We start from the raw sequence: 23,471 nt of genomic DNA, 5'->3' as shown, positions 1-23,471 counted from the left end.
CCCTGTCTCTTTAGATTATGCTAAATCATAGACCCCTTTCCCTCCATGTGGCAATGAGGAACATCCAAAATGTTAACCTCAATTAAATACTTATGCATTAGAATGCTAGCCCAAACCTAATCATGACTGGTACACCAATATAATTTAGTTGCTAGAACTTGCCCATCAAGAATGGTTGACCAAAGATCAAGGCCTCCCTCTTTCTTCGGCTGACACACAAACCCCCACTTAACTAATCTCCACTTGAAAGCAAGAAAAATATCACTCCAAAGGAATTGGTGCAAGAGAGCATCAAATTCCTTGAGGAATTACGAAGGAGCTACTTGTAAATGGGAAGAGCCTAGATCACAATTTGAAGGAGAGTCACCCTAGCAATAGTGGAAAGCCATCGATGAGTCTAGTAATTAACCTTTTGACATAAATTATCCAACAACTCTTGCCAGTAAGACCTAAGTTTCCTACCAACATTTAGAGGAATACCCAAATAAACCAAGGGAAGAGGACCAATCTGAAACCTCAAAAATATTGGCAATCCTTCTCTGAATATGTAATACCTTCCATGAATTCTTTTTGTTGTTGTGTTTGTTGGACTTATGCTTGACTCTATATGTGTGTGATATGTTATTAGGCGTGTGTGTGGACATACTCATTTGATCTATGATGGTGGACTCTTCATGATGACTCTATATTTCCAAACTTCATGATGATGATTTATGCATATGAGGACATATTGATAATATTAAGGTTTATTGTTTATGATTTCTTAATAACTCTGACATGAAGATAATGTATTATGATTATAATGGATCACGATATACTAGCATGTGTTTGAGATGATTGACAAAAAATATGGGAAGAGGCAATTGTAGCTACAAATAATTTACAGCGAATAATATGTGCTCACTTCATTATTTCATTGAATAAACATTACACCTTTATAGGATTCCAAAATCCTATTTTATAGGAAACCTCCTATAACAACTCTACTAAATATATTGAGTTGATTTAACAACTGAACTTCCTACATCCAAGTACGTACAACCAATATACTAACCTATTAACAAACCATGTGACTCATAAAAATATCAAGTTGTTTCTCAAACAACTTAATATTAATATAACACTTATTTACAACACATATATCAACACCCCTTAATTATTTTATTCTTAATTATTTATGCATCCTATGATGCAATATTACCACCTATGTGAACACTAATTCCCAACACTCCCCTTTAGTGTGAACATGTGGTGAGAGTACATCTCAATACTTGATGACCACACACAATAGCTCACCAAACACTATAAGATAAGAGTAGGGACAAACACATCTACTCATGCCAAGCAATAGTGGAACTACCATTACTATGCTCACTATACTTTCATCCAAGGATAGGGACAAACACATATACTCATGGAACCGAGGATAGGGACTAACTCATCTATCCAAGGTATTACATTAAATTTGGATAGGGACAAACACATCTATCCAAAATCAATCATGAAAAGGGACACACACTTCTGCTCACAACAATTATGATTGGGGACAAACACATCCAATCATAATCACCAACTCTTGTGACTGGGGACAAATACATCCAGTCATCTTGTGAATGGGGACAAACACATCCATTCACAAACAACCAACAATAGTGATTGGGGACAAACACATCCAACCACTTACATCATCTTGTGAATGGGGACAAACACATACATCCATAACTTGCAAAGCTTGAGAAACAAGTCTTTGTTGTCGCGTATGTAGCCATCATTTGAGATCATTGCCACACTAATCACAAATGTTATGAGACGGTTGTCCTTGTCACCTAGAAATCGATCTTGGCTTTAGTCATTTTGGCACAAGTTGTTTTGCCACTAATACAGTTTCACGATCCCATCAATCAAGGTCACTAAATTTCCTGCAATCTCATGTGCCTCCAAACTCCAGTGAGTTTTCTACTTAGCAAATTTGTCTTTGAGGCTCAATTTTAGAATGTCCCTCCCACATAAAATGGATGTCACGTACAAGCGAAAGTGCATCCAATTACAATTGAAATTTTTATTTTTTGACACACTGAATTTTTTTTATTTTTTTTACGTACATTCTTTCCATGACACAACAATGACATATGATAGACAACTTGACTACTAATCTATGACATAAAATATTTGAAGCATTAAATGTTCCCTTTCCGATTTGTCATCGATAAGAGCTCTAGATAAAGTGGATTTGTTGAACAACTTGGAAAAACCTCACTAAAATTTTATTTAGAAGTTATTACCCCACCAAACATTAGAAGCACAATGGTAGTATTGGGTACAAACTGTCCATCCATGACATTGACATGAATCTAATTACAACCTGTCAACTTCTCTGCAAAACATGAGTTGCACCAAAGGTCCTATTGAGAGCAACAAAAACCACTTAGTGCAAATCATAAGCTGACGACAAGGCAATGTAAGTTGTTGGGTGATCAAAGACTCCCAATTGACAAAGAAGATTGCTCTGCAACTAATGATTCCCGATCACAAATGAATCAATGGGCTGCCTACCCAAATAATTATTATATCTAAAAATTAAAATGGCCAAGAGGAGAGTAATATCTGCACAAAACTATTTTCTCAAATGGCTTGACACACACACACACCCCTCTTTGTTGCTAATCTTGATGCCTAAGATGGAGTAATTCATCCCAAATTTAATGCTGCCTCTAAATATTCAAGCAACTCTACTAGACTTGATATGTCGACATTCCTTTCTAATCAGCGCTTTGACATGGAAGATGTAGTTTCAGCGATCGTTCTTGGCACATTAAGACAAATGGGCTAGTGATTGGAGATTGCATCTCAAAGTAGTGTCAAGAAAGAGGCAGAGTGTTATCACAGTTGTTGTGATGACCAGTATAAAGATGTCTAATAAATAAAAATATGCATAGGCTGAAAAGGCCTTCGAATAACTATCATCGACTGGTGAGGTGGTAATACAAGTATGAATCGATGAAGGGCAAATAAACCATAGACAATGAGCTTAGCAAAGAACACAAAGAAAGCACACAAATAATAGAAGCCCCTTGAACGAATGCACCACCCAAACCAAAATTGTGGATCCAAAAATTAACTGTGGTCAATCATATGAGAGCTAGCTGAGGTTTAAGTTCCAACCCAAGACAAATGAATATCTAAGGAATTATATGCCATTGGATAGTGTAGATGCCAATATGAATGTGATAAATCACCCTATGTGGCCTCAAGAGATGACTAGTCTGCAGAGACTTGAACAATGACCTCTAAGTAGCGTCTCTTCTTCTTGCTTCAAGCTAGCTATGATTTCTTTCTTGGATTTTGACTGGCGTAAGCCTTACATCACCCTGAGACGTCCTGCTTTGATACCATGACAGGAATTATGGGAAGAGGCAATTGTAGCTGCAAATAATTTACAGAGAATAATGCGTGCTCACTTCCTTATTTTATTGAATAAACATTACACCTTCGTAGGATTCCAAAATCCTATTTTACAGGAAACCTCCTATAACAACTCTACTAAATACATTGAGTTGATTTAACAACTCAACTTCTTACAACCAAGTACGTACAATCAATATGCTAACCTATTAACAAACCATGTGACTAATAATAATATTAAATTGTTTCTCAAACAACTTAATATTAATATGTCACTTATTTACAACACATATATCAACATGCCCTAATTATTTTATGCTTAATTATTTATGCATCCTATGATGCAATATTACCACCTATGTGAACAATAATTCCCAACAGTGATCTTATTAGAGAATTGATTATTATTAGGTATATATGTATATGTATATATATGTTGTGCAAGTGTTTTATGTTTTGGTTGACGTAGGTACAAGGCATCAACTCCATCTCGGCTTTAGAGGTCTGAGCATGCCTATACAATCCACGATGGTGGTTTATATGGAGATAGCATTAAGGTCCATCTGACCTATCCCTAGCCATAAACCTGAATTAGGGTGATTATCTTGGTCTTAAGTCTACCTTCTTGGGTTGTCATGGAAGCAACATTCGGTTACCCATTGTGAAGTGGTTGTAGCTTGTGTGAATTTGGGTGGATTTATGATGGTTATATTCATTGTTATTTATGATATATTTCATTAAGTGATATGCTATGTTATGTTATTTATGATATTATTTTAGGTTATATTATTTTAAGTGACATTTATACCTTTTATAGTTCTATAATTACATTTATAAATGATTATTTATTTGAGTGTGTTGGACTATTCCTAATTTCTATCTCTTATCTTTATATTTTATGTGTGAAGCATTATATTAAAGTGCAAAGTATCTATATTGGTGGGGTAAATAATTAAATAAAAATATTAATTAATTAATATATGATTATTGTGTCTAGGAGTAATTATATTTGGTGATTTTATTAATTGAGTATTTATTAAATTATTGGTGATTTGTTAATGTTTGGTTATTTTTGGTGGTTGGATTGGTTTTCACTTCTCATACATGTTTTGGGAAGGATTTTTATGGTTGGTTTTTGGAGTTTTTGGAGCTTCTTTTGCTCCAATTTTTGAAGGAGAATTTTCAAGAGTTATGGAGATTGAGTGCAATCATTAGCTTTGATTCATGAAGAGATTATTCCTGGTTTTAAAGATTTTTTTTTTGGGATTTGGAGTGGTTTGCTGTTGGATTTGTTGTTGATTCTGAGAGGCTTTTGGCTAGAACTTTTGGTGTGCAAGTTTCTCCTTCTTCCCTTCATCTTCAATTTGGATGTAGGGTTCTTCATTTTCCTTGTGTATCTTTGAATTTATCATGTTTGTAAAATAAAATGTGTTGATTTGATTTATTTAATATCATTCTAGAATGTGTATTCATTATTGATCTAAAAATCGAAAAGTTATAATTGACATTACTCTTGTTTCAATGGTTAAAATGGGGTTTAATGTGAAAGTTGCATTCTAGATTTCTATATATGGACGTTGTGGATGATTTGGTTGACTTTTTGGGAGGTGACCGGGCACTCCTCAAATGGGTTTTGCCCTTATTTTGCCTCCCGGGTCATCACATTGCCCAATTGGATGTCCTAAGTTAACCCAGGTCAAGTGCGCACGTTAGAGGGCAATTGTGCATAATTAGACTGTAAGTGCACAATTCTGGGAAATAAGTGCACATAAATAAGAACTATGCAACACATTATGTCAAGTGCAGAGAAACTAGTTTTGGTTTATGCATTTGTTGTTTGGTCTTGTTTTGGTTCTCAAGTCGTCGTAGAGGCTCAATTAGGTCTTGTACTTTATCAATATTGTGTTTTGGGTTTGATTGATATGTTTTGGGAGGATGTGGTGATCATATGCCCATTCCTTATGCCTTTCTATGGTAGAAATTAGTTAATTTTGCATTCATATGTTGTTTCAAGGCTAACCCCTTGATATTAGGGTCTTGTGTAAATCCTAATTTTGATTATGTATCCAATCTTTTGAAAATGGATTCATGTATGTCTAATATGAGATGTATATGCTTTAGTGATTTATGATTCATTGAATTGAACCTTAGGGTATGGGTAAGTAGATTCTTTAAGGAAAAGTAGCTCTCAATGGAGATCAAGACCTTAAAGAGGCTACCAAGATAACTCATTGGAGAGTTTCTTAATCAACTGATAACCTAATTAATGAACTAGGGTAAATACATTAATAAGATAATATGGTGCACTCCCTGTGGCCTTGAGTGCTTTTGTAGACTAAGAATGGGAGTGGGAAGGCTTGGTCATCTGAAGGGCGCCGATTTGGCATAGTTGATTCTCCTTGTCTTCACGAAAGGATTATCCGGTTCCAAAGGAGTTGTCTCTTTAGGCTATGTGATGGCACTCTTTCGTTCTTGTAGTCTAGTATCCTATTTGGTGTGGTTGTGAGTAGAAGCCTTTGGTGGATCCTTGTCGTATTTCATACTTGTCCTTGTATGTTCTTTATACCTTATGTTTCCATGGATGTTGGTGCTGTGCTTGAGAGTAGACCTTGTTTCCCTTCCTTGTCTGCTTGTGCATTTGGGGCCTTGTGTCTATCTCTTGATCACAGTAGGGTGGACTGAAGAGTTCCACATGGTCACATGGTTGTTTCAAGCCAACCTCCATTGGGGACCGGCGACTTGTTCGTGTTCGTTTGGGAAAGATTTTGTCTTCTTCATTCAAGTTGCAATTTATTTAGTAATTGTAATTAGTAGATGTATTATGTATCACTGAGGTGCACTACAATTGTATTGTTAAATTGATTCTTGAACACTCCATAAGGAGGTTGATGTAATTTAGATCAAGATATAATTAATATTCAATGTAATGATAGAATAGTGTTTAGGTAGATCAAAGTTGGTACTAACTACTCATATGTGATTGTATGTCCTATCTTATTCCATGTTGAAAGATTATCATAGGAACATTTGGTATGGTGCTTAAAAGAACATAATTGTAGATGTAGATGTTCTTTATGTTATGTAATGTTATAGTTATTTTATCAATAATATATATATTCTCGTTTATATTTAGATTTGTTGCATAGTGGTGACATTAACGAACCCATAGAGGACATAGTTTTTAAATGTATGTTATCTTATGCTTGTGCATTGTAATGGTTATTTGTATAATGTGCTAAATGATATAATGTATTATGTTTTTGGAAAAAAATTATTGCTATGTTATTTTAGTTTGTTAGTTGTTAGTCCTCTAAGGTTCCTTAGCAAGGTGTTACAGAATAGTATTAAAAAAATAGATAGAAGATTTGTAATCATTAACTTTCTGTCTTGAAGCAGTTGAAAAATTATCCAATATTTGCCTAAAAGATTCAACTTCATGGAGATGGGAAACCCCCATAAAAACAGTATCATTCACAAACTACTAGTGGGATTACTTTGGCAACCCACTACCCCAGCTCCAACCCTGAATCAATCCTTGGGAAACTTGAGGCTTAATAAATCTGCCCAAACCCTCAACTATAATAATAAACAAATAGGGAGATAAAGGATCCCCTTAATGAAGGCCCCTAGAAGCCCCAAATAACTCAGAAGGCATCGTTGATGATAACTGAGAAAGACGTGAAGTAGTAACACGTCTCATATAATTGTATACGCATACAATTTTGTCCTCACACGGACCTCACTTTGGCATTTTATCTTTCAATGCCCAAGGACTGCTTTGATTCTACTCACATCTCCTACAAACCTACATTTCCACTCTCTCTTCTGCCTCTTCCCCAAATCTGAGTCCTAATTCTCTAGACCAGGGCTTGGGTGCCCTGGTCGTAGCTCAAGAACATGGCGCTAAAGTGTCGTGGTCCTCTCAATCAAGACCCAAATTAGGTCCTCACAATGGTCACATCAAGTGAATGAGAATTTAGATCTCGTGTCAGTCTACTTGGAAAATTCAAATAGTTTTCGAACGACTAAGTATAAAAGGAGGCCTACCCCCCTCATTTGAAACCTAAGAATGATGTCTAAGAACCTCGACCAAGATTTCAAATTCAGTTCAACTGAGCAAGCAATCAAGCATTGAAGGAGTTTACTCAAAATCAAGCATTCAAGATGACATCCATGATCAAACTTCTATGAAGACATTTTACATGACATCCTAAAACCCTTGTGTGAGGATTCAAGCAAACTTCATCAAAGTATACACTTCAATTACAAGAATTCAATTTAAGATCTAGCCTTTCTCTCAAAAGAAAAGCATCTTGCTGCAATTCAACTCCATTTGCTTTACATTTATCATTTCAATTTCAAGGTTAACTCCTAAATTGGGGTTTAACCCAAGACAAACCCCTATCCACGACCCTTTTTTATTTCTTTCTATGTGCAAGAAATTAATTTAGGAGCCGTGATAGAAAATTTTGACAAAAGTGAAGATGATGAACAAGTTTAGATTTTGAAGGAACGAAAAGCGAAGGATAAGGGCAACCTACCAACACAATACCAAAAATTTAGTCCAATCTTCCGACAATGGATCCAATGTGTCTCCTTGATCTAAAAAAGATCTCAGTTTCCAATTATTTACTTGGTGTGGTTGTTTACAATTGAGTTGATTTTGATTTTTGGCAAAAAAAACTAAATATGAATGGTGTGGTTGTTCTTTCGTAAGTGCCTATAATGAGGGTGTTGGCCTTTGAGGCAAGATCATTGCTATTGATATTTATTGGGAGAATCTCCTCATTAAGGAAAGAGTTCATGATTTGAGGGAATTTTTCATCTTCTGTTATGAGGTCTCTTGCCGGACATTTTCTTTTATGATGACAAGATAATCATACGACAATTATCTTCTTCTCTGTTATACTCTGGATAGGTCTGCAAGATTGCTTTTTCTTGGTTCCCTTTTGGTTGTGTGTTTTGTTCTCTACAAGGCCTTGGACTCATGTGGTGCATAGGCAGATTGGCTTTTTGGGGTGCTGGCACTGATTTTGTTTAAGATATGGTGGCTTCATTTTGGGATGTTCTTCCTCACTGGGTCCTACAAACTTTTCAAAGCTTCCTTTATATCTAATGCGATTGATGTTGTAATCTGAGGTTGTATTCGGGTCGCCTATGGACTATTGTAATGGGTAGATAGGCTTTTGTTTTCTTGAGCAATAGCATTATCAGAATTGTTACTAATATTATAATCTTTTGCATGGTCATGAACGTTTGGCTGGGCGTCTCACCTTCATTTCTGCCGTTGAGCATAATTTGGTGATTGATATTTAAGACCAGGGTGATTATTATAAGCAGAGATGATCATATGGGTTCCTCTTTAGATCATTAGATTTGGAGCTTGCGTTTCGGCGTAGCATACAGGATCTTTAGAGCTGGAAGTTTATTACATAGTGGGACGCGGGCCTCCTTCACTGGTTCGAACAGCTTACTGACACATTTGCACTATCATGACGATTGTATGAACCGAGTGTTAATTCATATCTGGCTGAAGGCTGAGCCTTGCATTGGCACGATTTGTATCAAATTTATGCAACAAACACGTATCAAATAAAGGTCAGATTAATGAAATTGTTCTTTGCTGTTCAATTTTAAAAGTTAATGCTTATCAAATGATTGGTTTGAATTTCATTCCCGAAATTAAGTTTATAATCAATCTGAAACAATACCTCCACACATGCAAGTAAACTGTTTGACAAAATCACTGGCTGGAAACAGTTGAAAAATTTGGGAAAGAATCAATAGGGGAAGACTACCAATAGCTGACATAGGGATCTCCTAGTCGTTATAGTGAAAACATCATTAATAAATTTGTTTTGTATCAATAGTCGATCACTTTTTGTAATTTTTTTGTTCATAATTGGCCCATTTGTGCAACTCTATTAGAACATTTTTGCAAAACTATTGGGACATTTGTCCACAAGTATTGACGATTTTGAGTGGACAGTTACTGGAACATCTTTAGTTAGGTATCAGACGACACTTTGAAATGTGTACTTTTTGACCTTTGTGCGCATAACTGATTCCACAGCGTGCATTGTTACTACCCAGAAGCCAAATCAATAGCTTTAAGCAGTTAAGTTGCATACAAAGACAGCCCAAAAAAAAAATTCAAAATCCGATGTACCGTTTAAGATCTGTGAGTGCGCGAAATTAGCTATGATGACTATTGATGGTCTTCCACTAGAAATGTACATTTCAAACGTACAAAACAGAGTATCGTACAACTGAAAACAGGGCAGCAAATGCAATGACAAAGGTACCACCAAGAAAAAAGTTTTGAGTTTTTTTAGTAAAGGAGGACTAATGTACTTCAGCCCTATGTTACCAAAAACGAGAAACGTGAAACGTGACGGCAACGACAACGCAACGAAAAACGGAATTTAAAAAAGTTGCGCATAAGAAACGGTATTATATATATAATTCTTTTATAAAATCAAAATATAAACAAAATTAAAATTAAAAAATTCAAGATACAAACAAATGCTAAGTAGATATTGATGCCCTCCTAAATGGCACAAGGTTAGTTTATGATCAAACAACACAAAACACACAAGATGTTAGAGTTAATCAATCAAAAACTAAAACATGAAGGCATTCCAAAGGAGACACTAAAAACACATGCTAATGAATCTAACTAAAGAAGTAAGACAATGAGATATCTCCAACTATCTCTCAGCATGAGATTAGCTCCTTTCTCCCTTGTTCCTCTCCTCTCCAAGTTCCAAAATAGTGTAGCTCTCAGCAGCTTTTTGCACTATGGATGCTTATGGAGGATTGAGATTTATAGAATAGCTCTAAACATGAAATGAAAAGCTATTTTTATGCTAAAATGATGTGTTTTACCAAAAAGACAATATTTAGTTATGCTATGCTAAATGCTCTCTAAAATGGCTATAGTCTAAATGCTTACAAGTTTTCAGGATCTGGATTATGAAGGAATGGGCTCTATTTATAGGAAAAATGGAGCAATGGATGGTTGAGATTGAGTAATCTCAACAAGGGTCAGGATTGAATGATTTCAAATCCATGTGAGGGCTTTCAACCCAATCCCAAGATGACAAGTGTCAATGTGAGATAGGTTGAGAGGAGAGGGAATAAGCATTAAATGCCTGACATGACTCTGGGATTTTGAGTCAAGGTTGGTTGAATGAATAAACTCTTTATTCAAAGAATAAAGCTTTTATCCAATGGATAAAATCTTGTGCAAATGTGAAATGGATGAATATGGTCAAACAATAAATGTTTGGGGAGACAAGATTGAAATAACCATAAATGGTTATGTAAGAGCCATAAATGGTCATGTAAGAGCCATTAGTGGTCTTGGAAGACTTTGGAGGTTAATTTGTTGAACACACAAAGCATTAAATGCTTTTCAAAGACTTTGGAGTCTTTGAGAAGTGACTCCATTTTGCTTAGGAATGTGACAATAATTAGGGGATGGATTAGGCTAATCAGGAAGGGGTTAGAAGAATCTAGAAGGGGATTAGATTTTGCAAGTGGATTTGGTGGGTGAGGGAAAATAGGATTTTATAAAAATAAAAATTCATTTATTTCAATAAATGTGTGCAAGTTGCATTTGTAGGAAAATGCAAGTGGGGGGGGTTTTAAAATGATTTAAATAAATGTTAATTTATTTAAAAGAGGAAAAGGGGGATTTAATTAAATAAATTGATTTTATTTATTTAATTGATGGGAATTTGATTTAATGAATTAATTAAAATAAATTGAATAATTTATTTTAATTAATAGAAGAATGTTTGGGGATGAATTAATTAAATATTAATTTAATTAATTGATGGCTAGTGGATTTTTAATCAAATAAATACGAAATATTCATTTAATTAAAATGGACAGATTTATGTGACTACAGATATTAAATACTTTATAGAAATAAACTCATAAATCTCTAAAATACCTTAGGGCGAGGACCTCATCTGTCTCTCCAATGCCTGCATAATCTACCAAAGAACGGTTGCTGTAAAAATCTACCAGTGTTTGTTTGCTTAGCTTAGTCGAAAATCAACACGTCATCGGTTACTTAAAAATTATTAAATCTATATGCATGACAAACTGCTGGTTAACTCGTGTAAGTGGTGAGTTAATAGCCTAAAAGGACGCAGCAGACAGTGGCAAGCACAAAAAACTGGCAGATATTTTTTCTACAAACTCCTTCACAGCCGACTGGAACGGTCAGATGGCTTAGAAACGGCCGTTTCAGACGGGAAACCCGTTTCTGCTGTCGAAACGTGAAACGGGGCTTTCCCGTCTCGTTTCTGGTAACTAGGCTTCAGCCTGATTGAGAAATAGTCGACTAAGTGGGAATGTTCTTTAGAGCTTTCTGTTTGATAAAATATAACACATAGAACAGCTGTGTAAGTACTGTTAGGAATAGATTAGATATAGGCTAGTAAATTAATCTGGAGCAGTTCATATTGAGTCTTTTACGACTCTCCTACTCTGTTTTCGTAAAAGCACGTGTCCCTGTTTCAGTCAGATGCGAATAATAAGAAGTTTTGTTCTGATTTATTTTTTCTATATTTTATTTTTGGGTTCAATTTTGTTGAAGATTTATAACTTCAATAGAAATCTAAGATAATATCTAACTCCTCCTCTCCACCGTGGAGTCTCTTCACTTTTCTGTCGGTGACTCTTCCTCTCCATCATGGAGTTTCTTCACTTCTCTGCCGGTGACTCTTCATGTCTATGTGGCTGACAGTGTAGTTGTGGCTGTCGGTGACTCTTCATGTCCATATGGCTGTCGGTGAAGATGTAACCGTTGGTGTCTTTTTTTCTTTCTTCGCGGTGTCTCTTCACTTGCAATTCCGATTCTTTATATTCATTGCTCTTCCATTTTCGTTATTATTCTTCGACAGATGGATAGTTAGATGGATAGTTATATATTGCTGGCCTCTCGTTTGTCTTGTAACAAGTTGAGAACATTGTAGAATCAATTTTATCTTATTGTGATCGATAACAGTCTGAAACTATCAACAGTTGTATTCAGTTTCAGAGATATAATAAAGTTCACTTTTGAGTGGATTGGATTTTTCACTCTCAGGTGAAAGGTTTTCCAAGATAAATTCTGTGTATCTTGTTTCAGATTTCTGTGTTATTAACAAATTTCAATTCACAAAATTAGGAGTTAGATATTAATTACATCAGTCGGTTCAACATAGAAGACATGCTAAGAGATTGTGATTATTGCCAGCACTCCTGATTTGAGGTACTATTCGACATTTAATTCTACACTATTGAATTCACAAAATTAGGAGTCATATTAATTACCATATTAATTATATCAGTCGGTTCAACATATAAAACATTTTGAGAGATTGTGATTGTTCCCAGCACTCCTGATTTGAGGTACTATTCGACATCTACACTATTGAGGCTTGATGATAGATTTCTCTATACTTCACAATCAAGCAAGTACAGAGGCTCTAGTACACGACTATTTTCTATAAATAGAGAAATTACTAGGCAGTACTGTTTTCAGATATCCATGTGAAAGATAACTTGGCTTTTAGTCCATGTGGAAGATTACCTGAGCTCCATATTGAGGTTTCAGCGTAACTAAAAGCATAGGAGCATGAGTATAAGCAGGTGAAGTGCCAAAAGAAAATTTTTGCAGAATCATGGCCAAAACTAATTTTGTTTCCAACAAAGCAAAATTCTGACCCACACATATAGTTGGACCTGTTCCAAAGGGCATGAATGCCATTGGATGCTTTGCAGCTTTTGAAATTCCCTCACTAAATCGCCCTGGGTTGAAATCGTTGGCATCATTTCCCCACAAAGCAGGATCATGGTGAATTGCCAGGATCGGAAGCTCAAGTTGAATGCCTGCAGGAATTGAGAGCCTTCCAAGTTTCGTTGGCTCACATGCCTGTCGCCGTGGAAATACTGCAGGTGGATAAAGTCTCAAGGCCTCATTTATAATCATTCCCACCTACAAAAACATTCATACATTAGTTTATGACACATCCAAAATAGTATTTTTGAATTCAAATACCAGTGCTTGTTTAACAGTTGAACCATGATTGTTATCTCTTGCTAAATTGGGTACTGCTTCCCAGTACATTCTGTTAAATTTTCTTGCTAAAGATAATATGATTACACCGACTGCTTACCCACTAACTATTATAGTTGACCTTCTTTAATATCATTTCACATAGGCCCTATATCTGTGATTGAATTCTATTCCATATATATATAAAAAAACTGAATATGAGTTTCTGTAATGTGTCACCAGGTACCTCATGTACAGGGAAAAGTACAGAGGCTCTAGTCAAATTCAGTTTTTAAGAGCAGAAGCAAACGGCTCTTCCTGAAGTTTATTATTTTACTACTTTCAAAATACTTTATGATATTCACATGGATATTTCGGTTTGTGTTAGATGGTCCTTACAATTTTGAGGCGATTTAAGCTGTCTGCATTTGGATAATTGTTTCTCCCACACACTTCCCTCACCTCTTTGCGACCTTGCTCTTGCCAATCTTGATGTATGCCCAGCAATACTATGGTCCATGTCAAGAGTACTGACGTTGTTTCATGACCGGCAAAGTAGAAAGTCTTACATTCATCAATGATTTCCTCTGTAGTCAGGCTTGCATTACTTTTTAAATTGACTCCCATCTGCTTCTTGCTCTCAGACATCATTAAACCAAGTAGATCGGCACCATAGCTACCTGTTTTTTCCATTCCAGCAGTCTTTTCCCTGGCATCTATAACTTGTCTTACACATTTTCTTATTTCTTTCTCCACATTCCAAAGTTGTCCATTCTTTGTAGTAGGCAGAAACCTGATAAGAGGAGTCGCTTTCAGACATTATAAAATGAAAGAAATCAAAAGAATTTTTGAATTTGTTTCTGGTTTCGATTAAATGCAATAATTTACTATAGATTGTGAAAACTTAATATCATTATGCAAAAAATTCTTTAACACAATCGAATCCAGAAACATATTCAATAATTTACAATCTAAATAATTTACTATAGATTGTGAAAACTTAATACCACTAAACCAAAAGAAGCATACTTCAGAATATGAGTAAACCCTCTTTTAAGTACCAACCCATTTATCCTATTGTATAAAATGTCTTCACAGGATAAAAATTCCTTAACCTAAAAACACTACCAAATGCAGATAATTCTTTAAGGACAAAGGCATTTTAGATGGGAAGATGTAGTTGAAAAATAAGCGGCACTGCCAACTGTAAGCCAAATATTGGGGAATCTCTCAAATGACTGTTTCAAGAGAAACATAACAGGGACAGAGACATGAACACACTCCAATGAAAATTTTTATGGCATTCTTAGGCAACTTAAGATTGACAATTGCACTGTCATAACACTTCAGTTTGTCACCTGAAACCTGGAATATAAACACTGCGAAATAATTCAGATGTAAGAATCATCTGTTTTTCCTGCATATCAAAGATTTTCTTTCCCTCTCTAAAACTGCTACCAAACGCTGTGCGGGCAATAATATCTGCCGTGAGATCACGGAACTCCTTCAGCACTTCAATTTCGGATGCACCTGACAATATCAATTTACACCATTCATCCAACATATTGGCACTGCTTTTAGCGATTGTTGGGATCATACCCTGTATTTACAGAACTAGTATAATCAAATATATAAGATTCTAGAACGGCAGAACATATATTCCTATGAAATCCCGAATATCAATATCAAAATAGAGAAGTATTTAATAATTTACCAAATAATTTGCAATAGCTTCTAACAGATTAGGGTTTTTTTTGCAGAGTTGTGCTTCTTGAATATTCTTAGATAAAAGTATATTCTACATATTAAAACAGAAAATTGGTATTTAAAAATTACCAGCCAAGAAAAGGTTTAAATGTTGTGCTTAAATTGACAAGCACAAAACAAGACTCGTAGTTACAAGTTACAAATATAATCAGTGTTTCATGCTTGCACTATGCATGGTGAAGCCTATAATATAGTTAAGTTTTATGAAACAAAAAATTTATGAGAATATAATTTATATTTAATTGTACAGCCCCCAACATATTTGTCATATAGAATATGTCTCACATAAGAGACACATATGTTATCTGTTTAAATATTTGTAAATCAACAAATTTAAATAGAAAAAAACATTTTAAATCTCCAATTTCAACAGTGTCTCATTTCAATAGGGCTAGGTCTACTCTCCACTTGCTAGTTAAACAAAATTAGTTCATAATACTATCTTTCTACTTGCAAAGTATTCTCTGAAGGTCAGCATCGAAAATAACTTGTAAGAGAACTATCTCTTTATGACTGTTGAAAAAATGCGCAAACTTGGACTTAACACCACACAGAATCTTCCCTCTGTTAAGATGACCAGGATCTTGTACTCAAATACAATCTTTCATTTAATATCTAAACCCAGGGTAGCCTGGCGTGCCTTAATTTAGGTTTCCTAATTGGAAGGATTACTGGCTAAATTCTTCGTCACAGGGAAACGGACTGCATCGTAATTCAATTCTTTTAAAAATATTTGATATTAAGTAATATGACCTCGCACTAGACATTCTTAAGAGTGGCTTACGGTTCAAGACTAGAAGCTTCTTAATGCTGATTGCATGCTACTTGAAAATGATTTTTAACTTGAGCTGTGATGAGGTTCAGGGTTCAAACACTCACCAATGCTTGTAATGAAACCCAAGTGCCAAGTTTTGCCATGGAGACAAATCCTATGGGGGCACTAATCGGCCATGGAATGCTAGGGGGTCTACATAACCTGGGGATACAACCTAATCAGGGGAGCCACCCTGGCTCTGGAAATAGTAATATCCCAAAAGTCTGTCCCTGCATGCTTCGAAAGAGGATTTTATCCTTCACGATTGGGTGTTGATCCATTAATCAATCCGCATAAATTGTTTTAGAAGATTGGCGTGGAAAGTACATCTATGTTTATTTATGAGTAGGAACTTGAAATATTTCTCTCTAAAAAAGAATTCAATTTATAAATCAGATCATATTTGCCCTTATTTAGGACATAAATACAGACATTCCGCGCCTTACCTTCAAGAGATCCATATGGAAAGCGGGATTGATGATTTTCCTGTGCTGAGCCCATTTCTCGCCTGTCAAACCCGTAAGTCCCTGTCCAACCAGTTGTCTCAAAAGGGGATTAGATCGAGGTTTTGTATAGCTGCCAAATTTAGTTGACAATATCTCCTTAATAAGCTCAGGGTGGGGAACAACCAACCTGGCAATCGGCCCAAACCAAAAAATAAAATCCTGACCTATATCACATGAAACAAGTTTATTAATCAATAAGGTCTTCAGAATCCTCTGTCTTCTTAATCACTCCCTGTTCTTAATCAGCCAGTATTCTAAGTTCTAACAACGCCCAATCAAATCAATGAATGGTAGGATTCCAGTAATATGATTAATGAAATACCAGATGCTTAAAAAATGCAGAATACAAGTGTACCATAGGTTTTGCTCCACTGATGATAATAGGGAAGAACTCGAGGAAGTATGTCATGTGAGAGTGGCATGGGTTTGGACTTCTGCTCATTGATCATTCTGGATATATCTGGAGAGTTCCCATAGAATAGCCTGTATGGAGGACCCCTGATTCCTTGGGCTTCAAAGGATTTTTTCACTTGCAGAGGCTTCCACTATATTGTTGTTGCAATCTTGAGCAAAAACAAAGCTAAACCAGCACAAACAGCCGCCAAACCCCAAAACGCCCACTCCATATTCCAGTGGTCAACACCCAGTAATTCTTTGGTTCTGAAAGCTTTAGATTTGCAGTATCTATGTCTATGCTGACCAAGTTGGATCCCTTGTGTTCTTGTTATATTTGAATAAAGAAAATGACATGTTCATTAAATGGACAGAGATAAATGAATGAAACATGTCACTTTCGGACACAGGAAAATAACACCGTCAATGACGGCCCGAATTTTTTAATTAGTTTTTATAATATATCCAGAGGAGTCATATAGTGGTATAAAAGTGTTAACATTGTGTTTAAATCTTTAAAAATTAGCACTTGCATCCCAAGGAACTGCAGTGGTTATATAATAATAAAATATATATAAAGTAATATTATATTAGAGAGTATAAATAAAAAAGGAATTTATATATATTTTTGCATGTGTTTTTAATAAAAGAGAAAATTCATAAAGTTTTTGTAAATGTTTTTTCACTATAAGTTATTCAAGATAAAATTTCAATTTAATAGTGATAATCAATTATAGTAGTCTATAATAAACATAAATCAACAAAAAGATTGTCTATGTTTGTCTCATAAATTTCATAACCAATGTGATACAAGGGAAAATGCTCGCCTAATTACCAATCCTTAATCCTTGATTCAAAGGTTTCCTTTCACTTATGTTTGGTTCCCTATATAAATGAATGCATAGTTGATTTTAATCCATTACTTCTTCATTGAGACCATTTTTGCATAAACAACACCATTTTCTAAGTGGCCTACCAATTGACCTCATCTACTACACAAATGTATGCAAAATAGACCCAAAAAAATTCTTGATTGACCTTCTATATCTCTTCGGCATACCCATTCCACACCAAGGTGCAATTGCTAGTAATATATCCACAAGAGTCGTATAGTGGTATAAAAGTGGTTACATTGTGTTTCAATTTTTAAAAAATCAGCACTTACATCACAAGGAATTGCAGTGGTTGTATTAATAATAAAATATATATTAAGTAATATATTAGAGAGTATAAATAAAAAAGGGAATCTATATATATTTGTTTATATGTTTTTAATAAAAGAAAAAAAATTCATAGAGTTTTTTGTAAATGTTTTTTCATCATAAAAACATAAAGGATGTTATTCAAGATCATATCTCAATTTTATAGTGATAATCAATTATAGTAGTCAACAATAAACACAAATCGACAAAAAAGGTTGTCTATGTTTGTCTCATAAATTTCATAACCAATATGATACAAGGGAAAATGCTCTCCTAGTTACCAATACTTAATCCCTCGGATAATTTCTCAACACCATTGTAGAAGACAATTTGCTTTACACAATTGATGGCAAAACAAAACATACTATATCACAAGTTTTAATATATATAGCTTAAGTTGGCCTAGTAGTGGAGAACTTGTGGTCTTCTTGTGCTCTTGAAAGAGAGTTTACAAGTTCAAATTCCATAGGGGGTAAGGCATGTACACCTCATTTGTAGCACAGTTAGGTGCCTCTCACAAGGAGTATGAGGTAGTCCCATATTGTTGTAAGCCATCTGTAGACCCATATATATATATATATATATATATATATATATATAGATTGATGGCATCGTGAACTATACAAGATCCTTTCTTTTCCACGCATTTAGATCATGACAATAATTTTGTAGCTTTTTCATTAGAAGTCAAAATCAATCATACATTACTATACCTTTTCTTAAGTCCCTCTACACAAATAAGATATAGTGTGTGATTGTTTTGTTGGCTAACATTTCAAGATTAATATCACATACCATAAACATATTAATGAGAGTGAGAAAATAATTTACCATATTTACTCTACAAATCTATATATTAAAAATTAGAAAAAATTTCACCCATAAAATTACTTTATGAAGTTCCAGTAATTAAGTTAAGAATTTATTTTGATCCAAATTCTTATTTATTTAAAAGCATAACGATCACACTTTCATTTATAGCCCAATTTTCTAACCTAAAATCAATCAACCTTCGTGTTTCACAAAACCTTTCATTTTGATTGTGTTCTAATTAGCTTCCATGAAGACCTTAAATATTCATAGATAACCCATTGATTTGGCTATGGACTTCAACTTCCTTTTTGTTTTTATAAAAAAAAACTAATATTGTCTATGCTTTTCTTACCTTATGCTTGGGACCTACTAAGGACCTCTATGATGTAGAGAGAACCATCAAACCTCAAGTGCATAATAGTGTAAAATGGTCCCAGTCCACTCTAAACATAGTTGTGATAAGTGATAGTTGAAAGAGGAAGCCTACAAGTACAAATTATTGAAGCTACTGGAAGTTGATTGTGTAGGGGACTTATGAGGAATATCCACATGATTCCAAGCCTCTACTATTGAGTGGAGTAAGAGGGAGAATACAAGCTAGCTATTATTATTTCTTTTATTCAATAATTTAACTAATTAAAAAATCTTGGAGTTAAGGTTTTATCATAGGCCTCCTAAGTTTCAAAACCAACATATAAGAATAGAGCTAAAGTAAATATGATTTTGAAGGTATTAATGTTTAACAGTGTCACATAACGCCCAATGTGACAAGTGTTGAAACCTATTTTTTCATATTTTTACAACTATTTGGAAACAAATTGACATTTATTTTTTAAAGCACCTTTTCTTTCTACATATTATTGCATGAACTATCATATGTTTGCATTGTATATTTTTTTCGTCACACCAAAAGCACATACTTGTGGTGGAGAGGGATCTCATCATCGATATAGTCGCTACACAAACACCCCCAACATGATAGAGCCAGATACAACCACGTACCATGTAGGATTCGTACCCACTACGTACCACATCGATAAGCCAAGCTTACATGGACAAAGACTCTAGGGCTTGAGGGACTTGAATCGATGACCTGTGCTCTGATACCATGTAGATTTTGCCATCACACCAAAAGTACGTACTTTTGGTTTGATGGCAAAATCTAAAATAATATCAAATCTTAAAACACTCCATTAAACAATGTAAAAAAAAAAAGTCATCTTTTTGAAGTTGTAGGCATTGGACTAATTTATAACAAAATCTCAAATATGAGGTATGGTTAGAATTGCTATATTGTATAGACTGACAACCTTTGTATGAGAAGATGTCTTCAAAAAGTAGGTATACATAAAAAATTGGTCTTAAATTGGTCTCTTAAGTCTTTGATGGTAAAACAAGAGAGTTACAATTGGTTTTTTGTATTATTAATATCATTACATAATTTCAAAGAATTACAAGTTTCATTTGATATAATTTTGTAGGAAGGAATGAAAAATGGAGTATTGGAAACATAAACCATTAGGAACAACATAATAGTGTCAATTTTTATGTTGTCCACCACCATAATGGTATGCTCTATGATGGAATGGCTATTGGGAGTGGGAAGCTAGCTTGATGAATTTACTTTATATAAGAAGGGATTCGTGATATCATTTCACATGTGTTTGATAGTGTTGGTGTGTTTATTGATGGAATTTGTATGCCATGATCAATGCATGCACTATTAAATTCATGTTAGCTTTTCGATAACCACAAGACCCTTAGAGGTGGAGATGGAGAATCTCGATGCTCATGAGAGAACACAAAATGAAAAACACCAAATTGTGGGTATTTATCCTTGGAGCTATGGATTGGATCCATTTTTGTAGCATATTTTAATTTTAGTAAACTAATTTAATCTTTTGTTTGAGTAAGTTATGTATTTTGGCTACTACTGCACTCTTTGGGCCTTTTATAACTCTTGTTCATGGGAATATTAAACTACCATTTTAATGTAGTTAAAATCACATTTGTTAAAATGTGTATCACAAATGTCATGTTTCATTGTAATAATAATATTCAGAAGTTCACTGGCTTTAAAGAATATGCTAATTTAGCCAAGATTAAATTAGGATAACAAGTGTAATATATCAATAAACAAGGTTATAACTATAAAAGTTAAACTTCTAAGTTATCTGTCTTTTAATAGTAGTATGTGTGGTGCTCTCACACTCCCCAACTCATATGAAGAAGTGGGGGAAAATTGGTTATATAATTATCTTGAAATTAGATATTAAACTTAAGTTTTGTATATCATAGACATATTTGAAATTAGCACTGTAATAGATATACAAAATAGAATAGTACAAAGGAATTATACAAATATTAGAAATTAACATTAATCATTATGTGATTAGTTTTTACGAATATATCCTATTTAACTTTACATTAAAAAAAAGAATAGTATAATATTCAAAAAAAGGAGGGTGGTACAGAGGCACACCCATGAGTCCAACATAAGGGCATAGCCTTAAATTAGAACTACAAAAATAAGGTTTGAGCTTATAATCACAATTAAGTATCCATGACTATGCTAGGTGAAAGAGGATCTTTATCATCAAGTTTCCCCCAAAAATGATTGAGGGTAGAATAATTCATTGGCTCTCGCCTAGTGAGAGCATTATGTTTTGCATTCTCCTTGGGAGTTAGCTAAGTGTGAACTAAACAAATGGTGAGTGACACATAGGGAAATTTATTGGTGTTTGGCTAGTGATTGTCCCATCAAGGAGAAGGAAAACGTCAAGGTTGAGGCCATCCTCTATGGGCAAAATACTCATTGGGATTTTGAGACACATGACCATGAGAGTTAGACCCATTATCTCCACAATTATCTAAGCGAGAAGATTGGCTATATTTACTTTGACACCCACAAGAAGAAGTGAAGTCAAGGCAATAGTGAGAGGGTACTACCCCAATGGTCCAATAGCTCTTAGAGATGCACAAATTCAAGTGTAGCTTTTCTATATTACACTTGAATGCACATAAGAACATTAGAGAAAATGATAGCTTTATAATACAAAGAAAAATATTTACTAGCAATGTTGTGATTAAACAATGTGACTATTATATCTTTCCAAATACTAAATAAATTCCCCACCCTAAAATGATGCCAAATCTAGGTGAACTTGGGGGGAGGTTCGACCAATCCCTAAGAAGAACCATGTGGAAGAAGCAAAGACATCTTAAAGGGCCTAAAGAATTCATGAATCCAATTTAAATCTTCTCTAGCCCAAGGACAAAACTAGAGAGGTGCTTGAGGGATTCAATTTGACCACAAAAATGACAATTTGGAGTGTGAATGCTCATGTGAGCGAGAGAAGTATCCATAGGAAGACCTTAGTACAATAAACACCAAGAAAAGTAAGCCAAATTAGCCTCAAGCACAACAACCCAAACACACTAGAATATTTTTTCTATATCCCACAAGAGGAATGCAACTACTAGTAAAAAATAATTTGATCAACCATGTGCAAGTGAGGAGACAACCAATAGTACCACTTAGAGGGTTTGTAACTTTGAAAATGAGTATCTCAAAACCATTTCCAATCCTTCCACCAAGGCTTGAGATAATGCAAACCCAAATTATGAAATGAGTATGAACGTATGGAATCAAGAACTATCTGGTAAGTCTACTAATCTTGGTTAGAAAGTTTGTACTTAAATTTAAAATCTAGCCAAGGAAAATAATTCTTGGTGGTTGGGTGAATAATATCTAGAAAATTTGTATCTCCTCTTTTGAAAAATTTCAAAGATTGAGTCTACAGTGAGAGATTCATTGGCCTCCCTTAAGAAAAAAAATGGGACAGCCAAGGTTTGAGGAATTCCCAAGATTTCTAGATACTTTTGATGGAAAATATTCTCAAAATGAGAACCAATTCCTTCATGGTAAGAAAAACACCGATATCCAAGCCCTTCTTGATTAGTCAATGATGAGGAATTACAGTGCCAATGCAATAGTGAACACGAAATTTTTAGGCCTCATTGCCATGTATAAAATATGAGTTTGTGTTGTCATTGATGTCAAACTTGTTGATATCTTTGATCCTAATGTGTGTTCATTTGTCAAACTTGTTGATATCTTTGATCTGACTGTGTGTTTAGTTGTCAAACTTGTTGATATCTTTGGTCCAAATACATGTTCAATTAGTGTAATAACATAGGATTAGTTTAGTGTTCATGCAAATGTGCATAAATTTATTGTGGATTATTAAAATGGTATATCTAGTTGTATTATGGATTTTTCAGAGCTTTGGAGATGATCTTAGCAGTTCACAATTGGTATTGGCTAAGTGTGACTGTTTTGGTGAACAATTTGTTAGAGTATGCTTAGATTTTTGGTCCACATTGTGGTGCATTGCTTCATTAGTTCTTTTAGTTGTAGTATGATGTTGGTAGATGCAAATTTTGCATATATGTCAGTTTCTAGGTTCTCATTTGATCTATAGTTGAAGTTATGTTGGTCTATGTATCAACTTGTGTAA

At 34.5% G+C, this 23,471-nt stretch overlaps 1 protein-coding gene across 1 annotated transcript in view; it reads right to left on the bottom strand.

Moving 5' to 3' along the window:
* Positions 1 to 12,730: 12,730 nt before the first annotated feature.
* The window catches only part of LOC131076953 (cytochrome P450 734A1-like), a 33,794-nt gene continuing 23,053 nt past the window's right edge, over positions 12,731 to 23,471 (bottom strand). Inside the window, exons 4-8 of the mRNA XM_059212933.1 lie at positions 16,899 to 17,088; positions 16,484 to 16,707; positions 14,815 to 15,056; positions 13,856 to 14,249; positions 12,731 to 13,396 (exon numbers count right to left, since the gene is read on the bottom strand). Of these exons, the coding sequence (XP_059068916.1) occupies positions 12,971 to 13,396; positions 13,856 to 14,249; positions 14,815 to 15,056; positions 16,484 to 16,707; positions 16,899 to 17,088 (1,476 nt within the window). The 3' untranslated portion in view covers positions 12,731 to 12,970. The remainder of the gene's footprint in view (positions 13,397 to 13,855; positions 14,250 to 14,814; positions 15,057 to 16,483; positions 16,708 to 16,898; positions 17,089 to 23,471) is intronic.

This window comes from Cryptomeria japonica, chromosome 10 (assembly GCF_030272615.1).
Source record: "Cryptomeria japonica chromosome 10, Sugi_1.0, whole genome shotgun sequence".
NCBI classification, from domain to species: Eukaryota; Viridiplantae; Streptophyta; class Pinopsida; order Cupressales; family Cupressaceae; genus Cryptomeria; species Cryptomeria japonica.
Note: the sequence above shows the minus strand (reverse complement) of the source record. Positions and strands in the feature narration are given on the sequence as shown.